Raw genomic sequence first — 16,266 nt, 5'->3', positions numbered from 1 at the left:
TGATGCAAAGCTATGCTTAAAACAAGGAAGGAGAAATTTTGTTTAGAAATAGATATACAATATACAGATTTTGGGCAGTAATTTTTTTCATAAAAACTGTAGAAGTGGAAGGTCAGGTTGTGGCTGATTTGAACTTTTTGTAGATGTGCTGCACACTAGCAGCTTTGATCAAAAATAAAATCATGCCATTTCCCCTTTTTAGGAGGTACTTTGAGGCATATGAATTTATTTCTGAGGTTTAGTGTTAGCATTAATGAGACTAATAATAGTGAAATTTCATGTAGGTAAAATAGGCTTTTTAATGACTTGAGTATGCTGTAGATTCTGTGAGCCAAAACAGATAGTGTTTATCCACATGAATATGTCCCATGAAAAAGGTGGACTGATTGTGCAAATGGGATCTATTGCATAAGCACTTACTGTATGCCTTGGTTTTTATTAAAGATTATATGCACTGTGGGTGAGGGCATGAGGGCCCAATGCTTGCTCCTATGACTTGCCATGAGTATAATTTACACATTTGGCGCATGTTTGAACCAGTTCAATATGTTTTAATTTCCTGTAATGTTTCATGGTCCAAAATGTCTGGGCCCCTCCTTTGGGCGAAAATGATGGATGTGACTTCCATTAAAACCCACTAACACCTTTGCCTTTATTTATTTAAGAGTTGATATCATGCCTTTCCAAAATGTAGCACCCAAGGCAGCTTACAAAAATGAAGAAAATTCCAGGATACTGGATGGAATCTCCACTATTTGCACTGCTTTGTTAAAAATTTGAATTCAATAATATCCAACAGATTTTAGTGTATTGTTTCCCATTGTACAGCCTACTTTTCAGAAGTGCTATGCAAGCATTTGGCCTTGCCACTTCATTTTAATTAAAACATGTTCTCACCTGCTAGGTATTCTATGACAGCTGCCATGTAGACCGGAGCTCCCACTCCTATTCGAAACTTGTATGTTCCTTTTTTCAAGTACCGCATCATTCTCCCCACTGGGAAAATAACGCCTGCTCTGCTGGAGCGTGACATCTTAGTCATCTTTTTCTTTCCACCTCTGGCCGACATGGTGCCACACTGTGTTTTTCAGTCTCCTGGCAGATGATCTTTATTTGCTTGCCCTAATACAAAACCTACAGAGGGTGAAGACAGGGACTGATGTTGAGTGTAAAATATAACAGACTCTGATTTCAATCAACTGGAACACAATGCGAACAATAATTTGGGAGAAAGACCTGGTTCGTATATCATGGCCAATTCTTGGGTTGTTTAACCCAGGAATTGGCAGGGGCACGCAGGAGACCTTATGTACTAAAAATAGGCTTTCAATTAACACCCTGGAATGCCCCATTTCTGGGTTGTTTCATTATGTATGAACCTGGAATCTCTGGGCTGTTTAAGGGTTAAACAACGCAGACTTAACCCAACAATAAACCATGAGTTAACTCTGGATTGTTTAATCCTTCCTGGGTTGTTAACTGAAAGTAGAAGTAGGAGGAATCAGCACACTTGCTTGGAGGTGCTCACAAACAACTCATAATTAATGAACCATGGGTTGTTTGATCATGCGAACTAGGACCAAACTTCAACAGCCAGTTTCCCTGGTAATCATTCCCTCTATTTCTGCTGTGCAGGTGTGAGGGCCCATACTTATGTAGCCAAAACAGCATGTAGGGTGGTATGCACAAGAGGAAGGTATCAGCAGGCTTGGGAGAACTTGAAGGTTTGCAGAAGGATAAAAAAAAAACCTTTCAGGAAAAGCAAAACAAGTGAATGAGGACTAGGCATGAGGACTAGGCAGGAGCGATTCACACTGCAATATTTTGTTCCAGGTTCTACTTGTATGATTCTATTTCAGTTCTTACAATCAATCATTACCACTCAATAGAATTTCATATTTTGTAGGATGTCTAAATATAAAATAGAGCAGGGCTTCTGCATCCTTAAAAATTGTAGAGAAGTTAAAATGTTGGCAGGTATATAGCAAGGATGGATAAAACTGCACTTGCTAAATTATTTCTAAATTATTTCTGCTACACAAGTACTAAAAATACGTAAGTCCTATCCACCTTTGCATCTGATCAGCCTATATATTCAGTTTATATTTTGGATCCATATAACCATAAAAGCAGAAGGCCCACAGGCTCCTTTGTATTTAAGATTGCCACCTTTTCTTTTTTACTGACCCTGCTCCTAGTCATTAACAGCAGGCTGACACACAGAAATTCAGCAGGTGAAGCTTTTCCTAGCAAGGAGATAAGTGGAACTCAGGGCTGTGATCTGGCTAATCTTGTTGTTAATCTTATCAATATGATTTTGCATATAGCACCCTCTCTGCATAGGCACTTTACAAAATATAGGCAGACAGGTCTCTGCCCCAGGGAACTTAAAAAATTAATCATAAGGGAAACAGCAGAGGGAGGGGAGAGAAATGTATGCATGGGTAAACGGGAAGCATTTCTGATTATTTCAGTTGTGTGTACTTAGACTTAGTTACAGTAAGGGTATTGTCAGGGTGGAAACTGAACCAATAGGACCCTAGAACAGTTCTGATTCTGAGGACGAACAGCAATCCGTGGGAGAGGAGCTCGCTCATCTCTCACAAGCACAGCAGCTGGCAGAAATTCCTCCTGCCAGCATTCCTGGGATAGATAGTGACCCTGGCAGCGAGACAGCGCTGGAGGGGGGCTTGCTGGATGCTCGGCGCTGACGCAGGGAACGATGACAGATGGAGGGCACGGTCGCGTCCCGAGGACCCAAGGGAAAGAGGGAGGATCTCTCCCTAGCCCATAAGTTGAGGGTCTTCCCGTGATTCTCCTTCAAACGGGGACCAACTGCCTTACCTGGAAATTAGGCTACTCTGCTATCTTTCCCCAGGGCTGTTCCTTGCTTAGTCGCTGGTGATTAGCATCTGAAAGAGTCATTAAGTTGTAAAAGGAATAAAGCCTTGAAAAGAATCTTCTTCGTCTGTGTCTTGAGTTGGCTATTGGAGGTGACTATAAGAGGCAGCTAGGACACTCCTGACAGGTTACATGTTTTGTTGTTGCTGTTCTGCTGTGTCATTTTTGTATGCAGGTATGGATGGAAATAGGGTGGCCACCCTTTCTCATGATAAAGGCTCTGCCCTTAAGACGAAATGATAAGCTGAAATTCAAACAGGTGCGGCATCCCCAGAATGGAGAGACAGTGATGGAGAAAACTACACCTATTGCATTTATTCCTGTCAGACTTGCAGCTATTTGAGGTACAGAAAAGCAGTTAGGGAAAAAGAGGTTGTAGCCCTATGGGGTAGAAGTGCTGTTGTCTATGAATAGTATGTTGTTGCTAGCATGTGTATATTTGAACCTGTGATGAAATCTGCACATCTATCTTTATTTGTGAGACTGGGTGACCTAATCCATATGTTATCTACGAGGTGTGAGCCCCATTCAAAAATGCCCTCCACGTTCAGGGAACATGAGGAAGAACATGTGCCAACTGCCCCCACCCCCATGCCATTGAGCTTGCTGGCTCTTTACCTCTAACCTCCATGCATTTAGTGGAGGGTCTGAATGAGGAGCTGAGGTCTCCCAATCATGCAGAGGAGCCTACACATGTACAGCTGTATGAGTGTAGGCTCCCTGTTAAGAGCTTTGGTTGAATATACAATGATAGTGGGTACGGCCAGCAGGAACATTGATATTCCAGATGGGGCCATTGGCCGTAACCCCACTCCCTTCACATGTTCCTTTCATGAACAGAGAGCGTGGAGAGGTGGTAACTATACCTGGGATGTACCACTTCTGACTTGGGGGGGGATTTAAACATGATTGACTGTTTCCCTGTACAAAAAAAACCACAAAACTTTCCTCACAGTAGACTAGAAGTGTTCTTGAAAAGCTTCTAGCTTAGTTTTATCCCTGACTAGCATGCTACTTTTTCTTTGTGCAGGGAATCATCCTCCATCTAGTCATGAGGTTCCACCTGCAGTCGGAAGTGGCACAGCCCAGGCCTGGCTGGCTTTACAACAGTAATGGAAACTAGGTCTAACTAGCAGCCGTCAGGTATGCAAGGGACATTCGCAAAGGTTGTCCAGACTATACACTTACTTTGTTACCTCCACTGAGACCTGATGCAGGAAGTAATCTATATTTTATTTCATTTAAAATATTTATATCCCGCCTTTCTGCAGGACAACAGGCAGGACTACAATGTGGCTAAGAGAAAAACAAGCAAGCAATAGAAGACTTTTTTAAAAAGCAGAGGTGACTGATAAGGGCGCTGGGTGGGACGATGCAAGGTGTAAAAAAGGTGTATGATCATTCGATCGCTGACTCAATGTAAGCATTGAGCAAAATACATCACAGAGACCGAGGAAACGGAACGAAGTGCGTCCCACACGGGACGGCGCATGCCTTGTGACTCTCCTCTTCCCTCCATAACATTCTCGCTCGAAAGAGGGTGGCATTTCTAGCCCACATCGAGGAAAGCCTATCCCTTTAAAGGGGCCGGCCTTTAATTCATGCAGGAATTCTTCATTTTTCAAATTCAAACCGCCAAAGCATTACTTATTTGCGTAACGGGCGAGAGCGTGAAGCAGGAAAACAGCCACCGCCGAGGGGCCAGTGGGAAAAGGCCCGCTCCGCCTCCCGGTTTTTTTTTGGGGGGGAGGGGGCACGCGCTCATAGGCCGGGCGGTTGAAAAGCGCGCGCCGGCAGCTTTAAAAAAGGGGTGGCATTGGGGCGGCGGTTGGATAGGTACGAAGGGAAGCAGGCGCTAGTGCGCGAGCAAGTGACGCGCGCGGGGAATTGTGGGAAGTTAACACCGTTCCTTTCCCGCGCAATTCCTATTCTCTTCTCTTTCGGCCCCTGGTTGGGGGAGAAAAGTGCCCCCCTGCCGGCTCCCGTGGTACGTTCTCCCTGGCCTCACTCCGCTTCTAGTCCACGATGAGGGAGAGGGGAGTGGTTGAGGCAGAGTGCCGTTAACCGGTTCTAGCTGAAGGAGCGCCCCGGAAAGGGAAGAGCTGGGGAAGTGACCTCTTCTCACCTCACTCCCCCTTGGGAGAGGTGCACGGTGGGGAGGGATCACACCCCCGAGAGAGAAAGAAACGGCGCGGCGAGCGGCGCTCCCTTCAGCGGCATTGTTTTTTACCTCTGCGGTGCTCTGGAGGGGCCTCTCCCCACCCCCTCCGACCACCCGTCCTACCCTCAGCCGGTTGCGATTCCCGTCTCGCTCGCTGAGGCGCCGCCGCATCCCACTCCCACCTCAGCGGCCTCCTGCCTTTTTAACGACTTTCTCTACGGTCTTTTTTGCAGTAACCGCACCCCCCGCCCCGAACCCAACCCCCGTATCTACGGAGCACGGCGCGCCTCTCCCCAAAACGTTGCGTGCAGAGGAACGGAGTGGCGGTGGAAGCTCGCTTAGGGGGCCGCTCCCTCACTGCGGTCCGCCTCCGTCGCGTTTGGCGGGGGGGGGGGGGGGACGGCGAAAGGCCTCCGCCACCGCCACCGCCACCCAACGCGCACGAGCCAGTTGTCCGTTCGGGGTGCTTTAATCGAACCGCCTCCCCGCTCCCGGTCACCTGCCCGGTTGCTGCCGCCTCAGCTTCAGTGCCGCAGTGCCTGTATCGCGCTCCCTCCTTCCCTTTCGTCGCTTGTATTGTATGGTTTCAATGGCGGCAGCTCTGGAGGCCGGTGGTAGGAAGCGGAGGGGGGGTTCCTTCTCCACATACCACCTCTAGGAGGAGTCACGGCAGCGCGGTCCTCCGAGCGCCCCCGCCGCTAGCCCTGGCGTAGACATGCTTTCTTTGCGCCGCTCTGGGCAGAGCCGAGAAGGAAGGCCAGGTTGCAGAAAATAAGCGAAGATGCTAGTAGCAAAAGAGCAGGGTTTATCTTGTCCTTCGTTTGAGATTGCTACTGGGTAGCTTGCAGCCATCACAAAATACCCACAGATACTGCTCCTACCTCCTTATTTTAGATTTCGAGCGCGTTCTGTTCCTGAACGCTTCGGGCATTCTTTAGTTCTTGCATCACAGCCATTAGTTTTTATAAAGGTATTAAGAATTAACTAAAAGAAGCTTTGCCACAGAATGTCAGCTCAAATAAAAAGGGGAGGGGCGTTTGTGGAATATTGTGTAGAGTTTTTTTGATCCACTTGCCAGCATGTTAGAAAATTATCTTCATAAACTGCTTCTGTATTAGGGGGTGTTACATATTAAAATTTAAGGATGCATAATTTGCATTCGTGTATTGCCGGAAGTCTTCATCACGGATGTCATACAAAATCGCATCTTTATGTTAATCCAGAATACTGCCCCAACTTTATTCACACCTACCAATCCAGGTTAGATTATACAGTGAAAGGGTGGAAAATAAGTTTGCCACTGTTCAACCACACTACTGAATATAGCAGTACAGCTATTTGTTAAGGGGTAAAATATGCAGTCTGATCCTGTGAATCAGGATAAAAGTAAATTCCACTTTGTTCCATGAGGAACATATTCTAGTAAGATATAGACACACACGCTTAAACCAATGATTATAACAGTTCTGCATCAATGTATAAAATATTTGGAAGACAACTAATAAATGCATAACGAATAGGATGAAATAATGTTTCACCAAGTAATATATCTCATCAGAAAATCCTTGTAAATCTTGCTGTTGCAAAATGTAGCTACATTTCTCCAACAAAAATGTAATTGAGAGACAGAGGAAGAATCTTGATTCATTAGATGAGGATTGCATCTTTGACCACCACTACCTGCTCAATTATAGTCAAATCAGCCCAGGTCACATATTGTCTTGCCTCACATTTAACTTTGAAAAAGTGCCTGCTAGCACTTTGCTTTGAAACCACGGGCTGAGCTCAAATACATCTCTACGTGTGCCACTGCTTATAAATAAATAATGACCAAATCACTACATTTTGATAAAATAGATTTTGAGGCTTGGCAGCTAATAAATGGAGGGTTCTTACACAATGGTTTATCTTTTGCATATTAGGATCAAATACTCAACTCTCTCATCTAGTTCTTGGTCTTTTAGCCATAAATTAGGCAGTTCCCTATCTTCCATGCTGATGATCTTTAGCTAGTAATTCAAAGCAATACATTATTTTTTAGTAAAACTGAAGCTTACCTAGCCTGAGGTCTGAGCAATGGTCCAAGGGTTTTTGTAGGCATTCCAACTGCTAATTTAATAAATCTGATTAGATTCAGAACAGTTCACCGTTTACCACAGTTCTGGAAACAAGTTGATCTTGACTTAGTTGATCTAATTGTGTAGTTACATTTATAAACATATATGTTATAGAAAAAGTGAAGAATGTGTGGCCCTCCAGATGTTGGACTTCAACTCCCATCAGATGCAGACAGTATAGCCAATGGTCAGGTGATGAGAGCTGTATCCCAGTGTCTGGAGAGTCACAGGTTACCCACCCGGTTTTATAGTAAAAGGATTACTGTTAGTGCCTCATCAGCAAAACACAGAACAGGAAATGCAGTGACCATCCATACAGGCATGCACAATATTGGTAAGGTAAAACGGTATGAAGAATGTTATGTGTGTGTTGTTTATATGTCAGTTAAGAGCAGTATGTTAAGCATTCTGTTAATTCTTTAGTTATGTACGTTAAAACAGAGTAGTAAGGGTTTATTTAAGAAGATCCCGTCTTTAAATGTACATGCAGTTGTAAGAATCCAGGATAGTGTTTTGTGCTCTCCACTTCTTCAAGTTGAAGGAAGGTCTAGCGTAGATTTACAGGATCAACCCTGTTGTGAGTGGGAAGCATTGGGTTTTGTAATATTCCTTTCAAAAAAAATTGAGCAGGGACTGCTTGTTTCAAAGCAGCATCAAGCTAGCACTCCAAGATCCTATAAAGTCAGCTGGTCCTCAACAATCTTTACAGTCAGTTCCACAACATAGACTCTTCTTTTCTCTTTAAGTTCAGCAGATGGAGAAGTGACAAGTCCTCCCCAATTTGCATTGCTGGGACCAACTTCCATTTGGCTCCTCCCCTTCCAGAATTGTGTCCTGGTCATTATGTAACTTCATTATGTAAGTATATGAAAGAACTGGTACCTGAATTTGCTTATTTTCCTCTTCCTTCCTCATTCTTTTTTCCCCCTTTTGTATCATTCCTCTTCAGTTGTAAGCTATTACAAAATATAAATGATCTTGGGTGGGTGATGTGGCATAAAAGCAATATATAAATGTAGTAAATAAATCAATAAAATTATTATTGTTCTCCATTAACTAGCAGGCATTATAAAAACCTGGGTGAAAAGGGTGGACACCTTCAAAAAGTGAAAAAAGTTTTGAGCAGGCTGAGGTAATGTGTGTAGGTTGTGGGTTGGGCTACATTAAAATAACAAACAATTCTGTTCAAACTTACTTGAGTGTAAACCTTGCTGAATTTATTTGGGCTTACTTCCAAGTAAATGTGCATAGGACCAGGCTACACATCTTCAGTAGAGATTTGTTCCTTCAAGAATGACGCTCCTTTTATATGCTGCTGTCTCAGGCAAAAATAAAACGAGTTTGATGGTAAACTATGTTATTAGAAGTGGGTGATATCAGTAGAGAGAACATTGCTCTGGTTCAATAGGGTGTCTGAGTGCACCCTTTGTGTATTCAGTAAACTCTGAAGCATGGATTGTGAATTATGTGTGTGTGATGTCTAGAATTCAAGCATTACTTAGAAGACAATAGTTGTTAAGTATCCAATGAAAACCAAAACATGAAAAATGGAAAATGTAGTGAAAAAAGTTGTTAATTTTCCATTTAAAAACATATTGAAAATGCGTCTTTATAAACACAAACAGGTTTTGTAAGAGAATCCACACTTTATTTTAAATCAGCTGTATTTCAAATGGCAGGAGAAATTATAAAAGTAAACATTTACCATTTTAAAAAGGGAAATATTTACATCATATACAATCAAGACAAATAGTACAGAAATGCATACAGCATAGTCCAAATGTTGATCTCACTACAGAAATAATACGGAAAGTAAATGTTCAGCACAGTGAACATTAGTAGTTTCCTTGGAACGGAGACAAATTGTTGCCCCATAGTTAATGATGTAGAGTGGAAAACTGGACAATATCTCTCCGACTACACAGCCCCAGTTTTGCCATAAATCTACTTTCCCTAAGAAACCATTTCTGATCCTTAAATTAATTCTGATCCTGTGTGTTTCTGTATAAAAACTGAACAATACTTTTTGCTGCTGTTTTGAGAGTTGCGCATCACTTCCTCTTTACATTTTGCTATAGTGTAGTAGAGTGATCACTCTGGGAGAGAGCGCAGGACAGGAAGGCCTGGCGTGCTATGGTCCATGGGGTCACGAAGAGTCGGACACGACTGAACGACTGAACAACAGCAAGTAGAGTGATGCATGTTTGATTCCCCCCTGTCCCCAGCTAAAAGTATTTATGGGGATGTCAGAATTAAAACTATAGTTTGACTTTAAAAGTTGAAATTTGTATTCAAGACAAATAGGAAATGCATTTTTAAGGTGGGCAGTAAAATTTGGCTGCAGTTCATTGTAAAATAGCAACTTATGCATATATAATACTATTCGAATTATGTAGTCGGAATTCTTTAGTTTAAAGCTATTATATAATTTGCAGGTTCAGTATTGTAAATAAAGACTGGCTTGCCTGAAGAAGCAGGAAAAAACAACAATAATAATAATAGGATACAGGTAGCTATTTACATGGAGAATCTGATTGAAATGGATAAATAACTTAGCAAAAAAAGTCAACATTGCTTTCTCAAAAAGCTTATTAAAAATTCTAGAATATTTATGGTAGCATGTCAAGCAATCATTTAACAAACTGAAAGCTTCAGCACAACATATGCAAATACACAGATTTAAGTCTCAGATCAGTTGTGCAGTTGTGTCTATATAACAGAATGTAGAAACAATGCCCCATCAACACTCAACCATAAACCACTTTAATAAAGTTGTTTAAAGATTTGTACATCAAATACCACCAAATAAAGAAGTAAAGTATGTCTTGTAAGTCAACAAAATCAGAAACACAACAACAAATTGCTTCTGTAAATAATCCTGCAGAAACTGATTTCATAACTAATGTCTAATCACATTTTTTAAAAACAAAAATGGTTACTATTTCAAAAGATTAGCTACTCATAAATTTAAAAAAATGTTTCTGGCTGACATCTTAAATACCTAGAATGAAATGTTAATCCCCTGAAGTCATGGCAAACTCCCGTTGATTAATGTGAGGTAGGATACCACAAAAAAGATTTTAAAATGCAAATTTTTGTCTTCCCTGGCATCTACTACTTATAAAAGGTCATAGAATTTTTTCACTGACCTACCTTACCAGGATTTTGTAATAATTTGAAACAAATCCTACAGGAATTAACACTTTGAATTTATGACTCCTAGAATATTTTTGTGAGCAAATGCACATGGAAGGGGAAAAGAAAAGATTGACCACAATGGTTAATCTTTCATATACTTTGCATTAGATAATTCCATGAACCAGTATTTGGAAGTCTAGCCTCATCTCTTGATGTATGACAGGGGTCATTCAAAAGATTTTCATGTGTCTTAAGCCAGAAGAATCGGAACGTTCTTTTAGAATAAATGTGTCCTTATGGAGTCATATCGAAAGAACGGTAAGGGAAAGGAAAATAATTGCTAATGCTGTTACAAAAATGCTTGTGCAAGAGTAGGTTTTATAGCAGTTCTCATGCTTGTGCAAATGCTTGCACAACTGGAAGAACATCTTTGGATTTAGTTCCAGTTTTCTTGCGCAATTACTTTAGGCTCCTAGCACTACCAATCAAAGAGCATTGTGCAGCTGTTCCATCTTTCCTCAGCTGACTATTTGTGGAAAGAAAAAAGACTGAAGGAATAGTGGTAAAATATGGGAGGGTTACAAGTAAAAAATAATGTTGTCTGGACTCCCAATAAAAATACAGTAGGGTGAATGCATGATAAAAACTTCACTTGGAAGCACCCGCAGTGTGAAGTATAAATCAGTTCTTCCATGAGTGGAAGATGCTTTCTTTATGGGAAAGAATAGTTTTGAATCCAATCCTATATATTTTTTTTTTACTGCTTAGCATTCACAGGATAGTATTGTATTATGCCTGTGTGATCACGGGAGCAATCACTCATGCAATGGGACTTTCATGCTTCTAAAAATAACCTGAAATCAGTGGAAATATTCATCTCTGGAATGGGGCAGATTAGCAGAGCTTGCTGAAGGGAGCTCTGTTGACCTGTCCCAATCCAGAAATGAGTGTTTCTGGTCGTTTCCAGGTTATTTTTAGAAGCGTGAAAGTCTTGTTGTGCAAGCAGTCCTGCAACCGCAATGGAACCAGCAAAGGCTTAGCAGCCCCATTGAATACTGCCCACAGATGTCATTTCTAATTCTGGAAATAAATACTGAAGGAAGGCTAGAAAATTGTTGTTACCTATAGGAGGACATAAACCTGAGTAAGTGGGTAAAAATATTTTGTGAAAATATGTTACATCAAAAAGATATGTAGTTCAGTTGCAAGAGTCACACTAAAAGTAATGACACTTTCGTCAGAGGAACAGGAAAGATACGTTGAAGCAAGGTGTTGAGATGTATCTTTGAAAACAATGGAATTATCTCTAAATGGAATTCCACACTCCCCAGCATGTCCTTCACTAGGAACATTGTATTAATGGGGAAAAGATAGTTATAGATTTACCCATCAGTCCCTTACACTTTCCATTACTAACTATCTAAGGGTGCTATCCGCTGGCCACTAGTCAGCGGCTAGATAGCCATAGGATAGGTTGGATCCTGGGAACCAACCTCAGAGCCCGCGCTCGGAGGTTGGTTCCTTAAGAATCGAACTCCACCCCCTCCTGCGCTGCCTTGTAGGCAGCGGGGAATGGCCCCACACCCTGTGCTCGGAAGAGGAGTGCAGAGTGGCAAAAACGGGGCATGTCGGGGTGGGGAGGTCGGGAATGCCGGTATGATGCATCCTACGTGTTGTCCGGCTGCCGCTTCCTGCGCTCTGAGGTCCCATGGCTAGACAGCCGAAATCGCTCTCTAGCCGTAAATGCAGGGCGGCTGTCTCCTGCCCTGCATTGGATAGGCGGTCGCCTCTGAGTTTGGAGACGGCTGCCTATCCCGATAGGATTGCACCCTAAAAAACTATCTAATATAGTAACTGTAGATAAAAATAACAGTAACAATAAAACCTTGATTAATACATGTAAAAGCTATAACTCCTTGTATAATTCCAAGTCATAAGTCATTTATAAAACTAAGCTGGTCTTTAGTTATCTTGATTTTAAATACTGGAAGCTAACTTAAATATGCAAGCAACCAAAATGCCCCAAAGATTACATAGAACTCTTGGATGTATGTTTTTGTAGGAATAATTTCAAGACTGCATGATGAACTTAGCATGTGAGTGCCTCTATTAGTACGTAATGAATGGCGTGGGGAATTATACCAAGATCCATCTAGGCCAGCATTCTGTTTCTAACAGAGATCAGGCAGGTGCATCAAGAAGCTCACAAGCAGAGTCTGAAAGTGATGGCAGTCTCCTTTGTCCCTCAGCATCTGTGTCCAGAGGTATACTGTCTTTCTCGAAACAATTTACACATTAAAAATCAAAACATTAAGGCTGCGATCCTGTATACACTTAACTGGGAGTAAGTCCCATTGAACTCATTGAGACTTACTTCTGAGTAGATATGCTTAGGATTGCACAGTACAATGTTTTGTCAGATCAGGAAAAAATGGCAGTATGAAAGTTTTTCATTTTAACAACCACTTCAAAAGTTCCAGTTAGCATAAGACAGTTACTCTTTCAAGCAGAACTAACATTAATGTCTAGGCCCACTTTCTTTTAGAGAGACTACCTGTCATCATCAAAGGAAACAATTTATTTTCCCTTCCTGGTCCCTAAACATTTTAACTTGTGTAAATTGCTACCACTATTTAGAGAGACCGTTTTGATCTCCCAGTCCAGCTCTAGTTGAGCACAATTATACATGACTAATAGTAGATGAGGCTACACAGTTGGATGCACATTCTATTTAAAGTGATGCTGTGCAAATAGATGACATCTACATTTGGATGTGCATCCACATACTTGTGTAGTCTATCTGCACTGCATTACTTTTAGTGTGTATTCACGTCCTAGTGATACTATCCGGACATAACTATGTATTGCTAGAGCATGATTGGGATCTCTCTTATTTAGGGAATCCACAGTTGTTTGGTCCCCAGGATAGTCTGTGAAAGAAACATGAGCTGAACATCAGTCTATCAGCAAAAAAGCACCAGTTAGATATCCTATTTGGGAGGCAAGAAAATATCCCTAAGAACAAGGGCTAGGCGCAATTACAATGTCCTTGCTTTCAAAACACCATATTTCGTTATAGCGAAATAAAAAATATTTTTTTTAAAAAAGGAAATGTAATAGTAAAATATGAATGGTAAAACAGATTGTAGCTAACATCAGTGAATATATATTCTATATCTTTTTCATAATAAAAAGGCACACTGTTCTGGTCACATTCTTACCCCCACAAAACAAAAAAGAAAAGAACCTCCTCAACATAAAAATGTCAATCCCTGTTAATACTTATATTGAATAATCTAAATCTTGTATCAATTTCTTAAGAATAAAAGGTTGATTTTTCTTGCTCTTCCTTTGTGAGAAGTCTCCTTGATCCTAAAATATTCAGCCCAATTCAACAGTCTGCACATATGGTTGAAAGCTCTGGAGTATCATAGAGCACTCATAAGTGCAAAGGTCTTCTCCTTCATTGTAGTGTCGGGAACAATTGTGTGTCTTATCTCCATTGCCCATATGGAGCTACCTCTAACATTGCAATGAATGCCACTCCTCACTAGGAATACTATGTAGGCATTGGAATCCTGTGGGGTTTGGAATCAGGTTCATTATATGAAAAATCCTTGAAATCAACAGGACCTCTAAATTGTGGCCACAGTGCAGCACACTTTTCCATGCTTAAGCTCCATTGATTTCAGTGACACTTAAGGGGGTTCATAAACTGTGCACTGAATTATGGCTAATGTGTTTAGAAATTAGGTGTAATTTTAACGTTATGGGTATACAGATATAAAGGACATAAAAATAGGTAGGGCTCATAAACAACTATGCTGCATCACTTCTGGCTTGGCTGTTTCTGGTTTTGCCATAGATAAAGCTTTGGTAGAAGGCATTTAGTGATGAGGTGGTATCCACTGGCAATGTTGTTATCCAATAACCTATCTAGACTATTTGTTTTCTGTGTTATGAAATTATTTTATAGTCTTACTAAATAGTTTAGGCTCTGCTCTGTATACAAAATGTGATTTATAAGTAAGTGAACAGAACATGATGACTTGGATTCTAAGGGTACAATTATATGCATGTTTAGACAGACAAAAGCCCTACAGCTCTCAACATTAGCTAGCCATGCTGGCTGAGGAATGCTAGGAGTTACAAGATTTTTTTCTGTTGGAACATGCATAGGATTGCACCCTAAGTTGCTGTTCCATTAATTTAAGATGAGGCAATTTCCATCTACAAGCCCCCTACCATATCTCATACCATTCCCAAGGACCTCCAACCCACAGAAGCAGACTTTTGGGGGTTGCAAGGGGCTGCAGAGTAAAGGAAGAGATGGGAAAGCCTTGTTCCTTGAATGCTTTTCCATTCACAGAAGGAAAGTTAGGATCCAAGGATCAAGTAAATATTATTTCTTTTTAAGAATTTATTGCAGTTTTTTTGAAGTGTTTAATGACATTTGGCAGTTCTCAGCCAGAGCTTTGTGGGTGCTCCAATGTGCACATGGAGCTACTGTGTAAATCAGTTCCCAACAACATTGAAGGCAGCTTTGCATGTGCAAGTACTGTACGTTCATTGAAACTCATATGCAAGGAGTTGCTGGCCTGGAGTTTAACTCTGCTAGAGTCCTTGGTCTAATAAATGGCAAAGGAAAGAATATTCAGAGAAAACAGGGAAGCTGCAGAGAAATGAAATGAATTCTTGGCACATTGTCATCACAGCAAAAGATGTTCCAAGGATACTTACATCTGAACCATTTTTAAAGGTAATAATATGAACTACAGGAATCAGTTGAAGTTTTAGACATAATTGACAAACTTACTTAAATTGTATGTTATTGGTACTACATTGCATCCACTTTAGATTATTGAATAGTTCAGATGATATTGCAGAACAACAACAAAAATTTCCATCAAAATAACATTACGGGAAGGTGGCCAAGTTACGCACATATTTTCCTTTGTTGTTTATACCTGTGCAATCCATTAAAAGTAGCACTCCATTTGTAAGTGTAGTAGGGGTAGTTTTGTTGCAAATGACCTATTAAATATTTTATCACGAGAACAAAATATTTTAGGATAAACCTATAGCAAAGTCTTTCAGGTATGAAAAAAAATTGTCTTAAAATGACTAGAACTAAAACGATGCCAAAAAGTCTGTCTCATAACACCAAACATTTCTCAAATTTAAAATGATTTTCTACCGCACTAAAAATATAACTTCCTTTCTTGCAGAAAATAAATTGTAGCTTTTGAAGAAAAGCTATGAAAAGGGTTAAGGATGGAATCATCAAATGTGAATAAATGAATGTTCATTGTCTAACAGCTAGGGATGATGGTAAATATTTTGCTTTATCTTCGCTAAGCTGCTTTCCAAAACCAACATTCAAGCTGGGGTTGTTTTGGAGAAAGACGAGAAAAGAGCTCCTTAAAAAAAAGAAAAGAAAAAAAAGCAACAACCACAGAACTGTTGTCTATGTCATCATGCTCATCACACCAGCTACTTGGACAACGTGCCAATATCTTCACACAAAGGCTTCCATCATAATAGACTGAATGAAAAGGAAAAAGAATGAAATGGAAGCCAATTTCTTCAGTGATTGGCACTGGTGTTGACCACTGGAAGGAGAGCGCAAAACCCACTGGTGTGTCCATCTTCTGTAGCTCCACCAGGCTCACTATTCAGGAAGAAAAACTCTGGCGTGCATGGCTCAAGAATACTTCCGTGCTCCTTGGAGGTAACTCATTCAATATCTTCAGCAAACCTTCAGGCAGGATCTTCTTCTGTCACCACTGTAGGCCTTCCACAAGCATCTCCACCCTCTTACTTGTTTCATTATTTGGCTATCAGCCAAGGAGTTTGACCCTTTAAGTGACAGATAAATTATTTCACATAGAAATGTCCTTTCACATGTTAATAGTGCTGCTCCTGTACATAAAAGCTCAATTTGAATTG

The 16,266-nt window shown here is 40.9% G+C and overlaps 1 protein-coding gene and 1 long non-coding RNA gene across 18 annotated transcripts in view; one reads left to right on the top strand and one right to left on the bottom strand.

Moving 5' to 3' along the window:
* MACROH2A2 (macroH2A.2 histone) overlaps positions 1-5,642 on the bottom strand; it is a 27,135-nt gene extending 21,493 nt beyond the window's left edge. For 2 of the 15 annotated variants that reach the window (XM_084845478.1, XM_084845490.1), the window contains exons 1-3: positions 5,562-5,642; positions 2,845-2,912; positions 898-1,134 (exon numbers count right to left, since the gene is read on the bottom strand). In XM_084845478.1, the coding sequence (XP_084701604.1) occupies positions 898-1,069 (172 nt within the window). In that variant the 5' untranslated portion in view covers positions 1,070-1,134; positions 2,845-2,912; positions 5,562-5,642. Of the gene's footprint in view, positions 1-897; positions 1,135-2,844; positions 3,127-4,089; positions 4,893-5,026; positions 5,429-5,561 lie in introns of those variants that run through there. The other 13 variants (XM_084845479.1, XM_084845488.1, XM_084845476.1 and 10 more) reach the window with 10 other exon arrangements.
* On the top strand, positions 4,774-16,266 carry LOC146350719 (uncharacterized). Of its 3 annotated transcripts, none has more exons than XR_014789367.1 (3): positions 4,774-4,888; positions 7,931-8,037; positions 15,546-16,266. It is a non-coding gene; the product is annotated as an uncharacterized LOC146350719 (long non-coding RNA). The 3 variants fall into 3 exon arrangements; XR_014789366.1 differs by having other exon boundaries at positions 7,926-8,037; positions 15,546-16,261; XR_014789365.1 differs by lacking the exon at positions 4,774-4,888 and adding an exon at positions 9,258-9,367.

The sequence above is a fragment of the Heloderma suspectum genome, chromosome 3 (assembly GCF_057233095.1).
Source record: "Heloderma suspectum isolate Gila_16-S chromosome 3, 16-S_ref, whole genome shotgun sequence".
In the NCBI taxonomy this organism is placed as follows: domain Eukaryota; kingdom Metazoa; phylum Chordata; class Lepidosauria; order Squamata; family Helodermatidae; genus Heloderma; species Heloderma suspectum.
The sequence above is the reverse complement of the archived record's forward strand: the minus strand, read 5'-3'. Positions and strand labels throughout refer to the sequence as shown.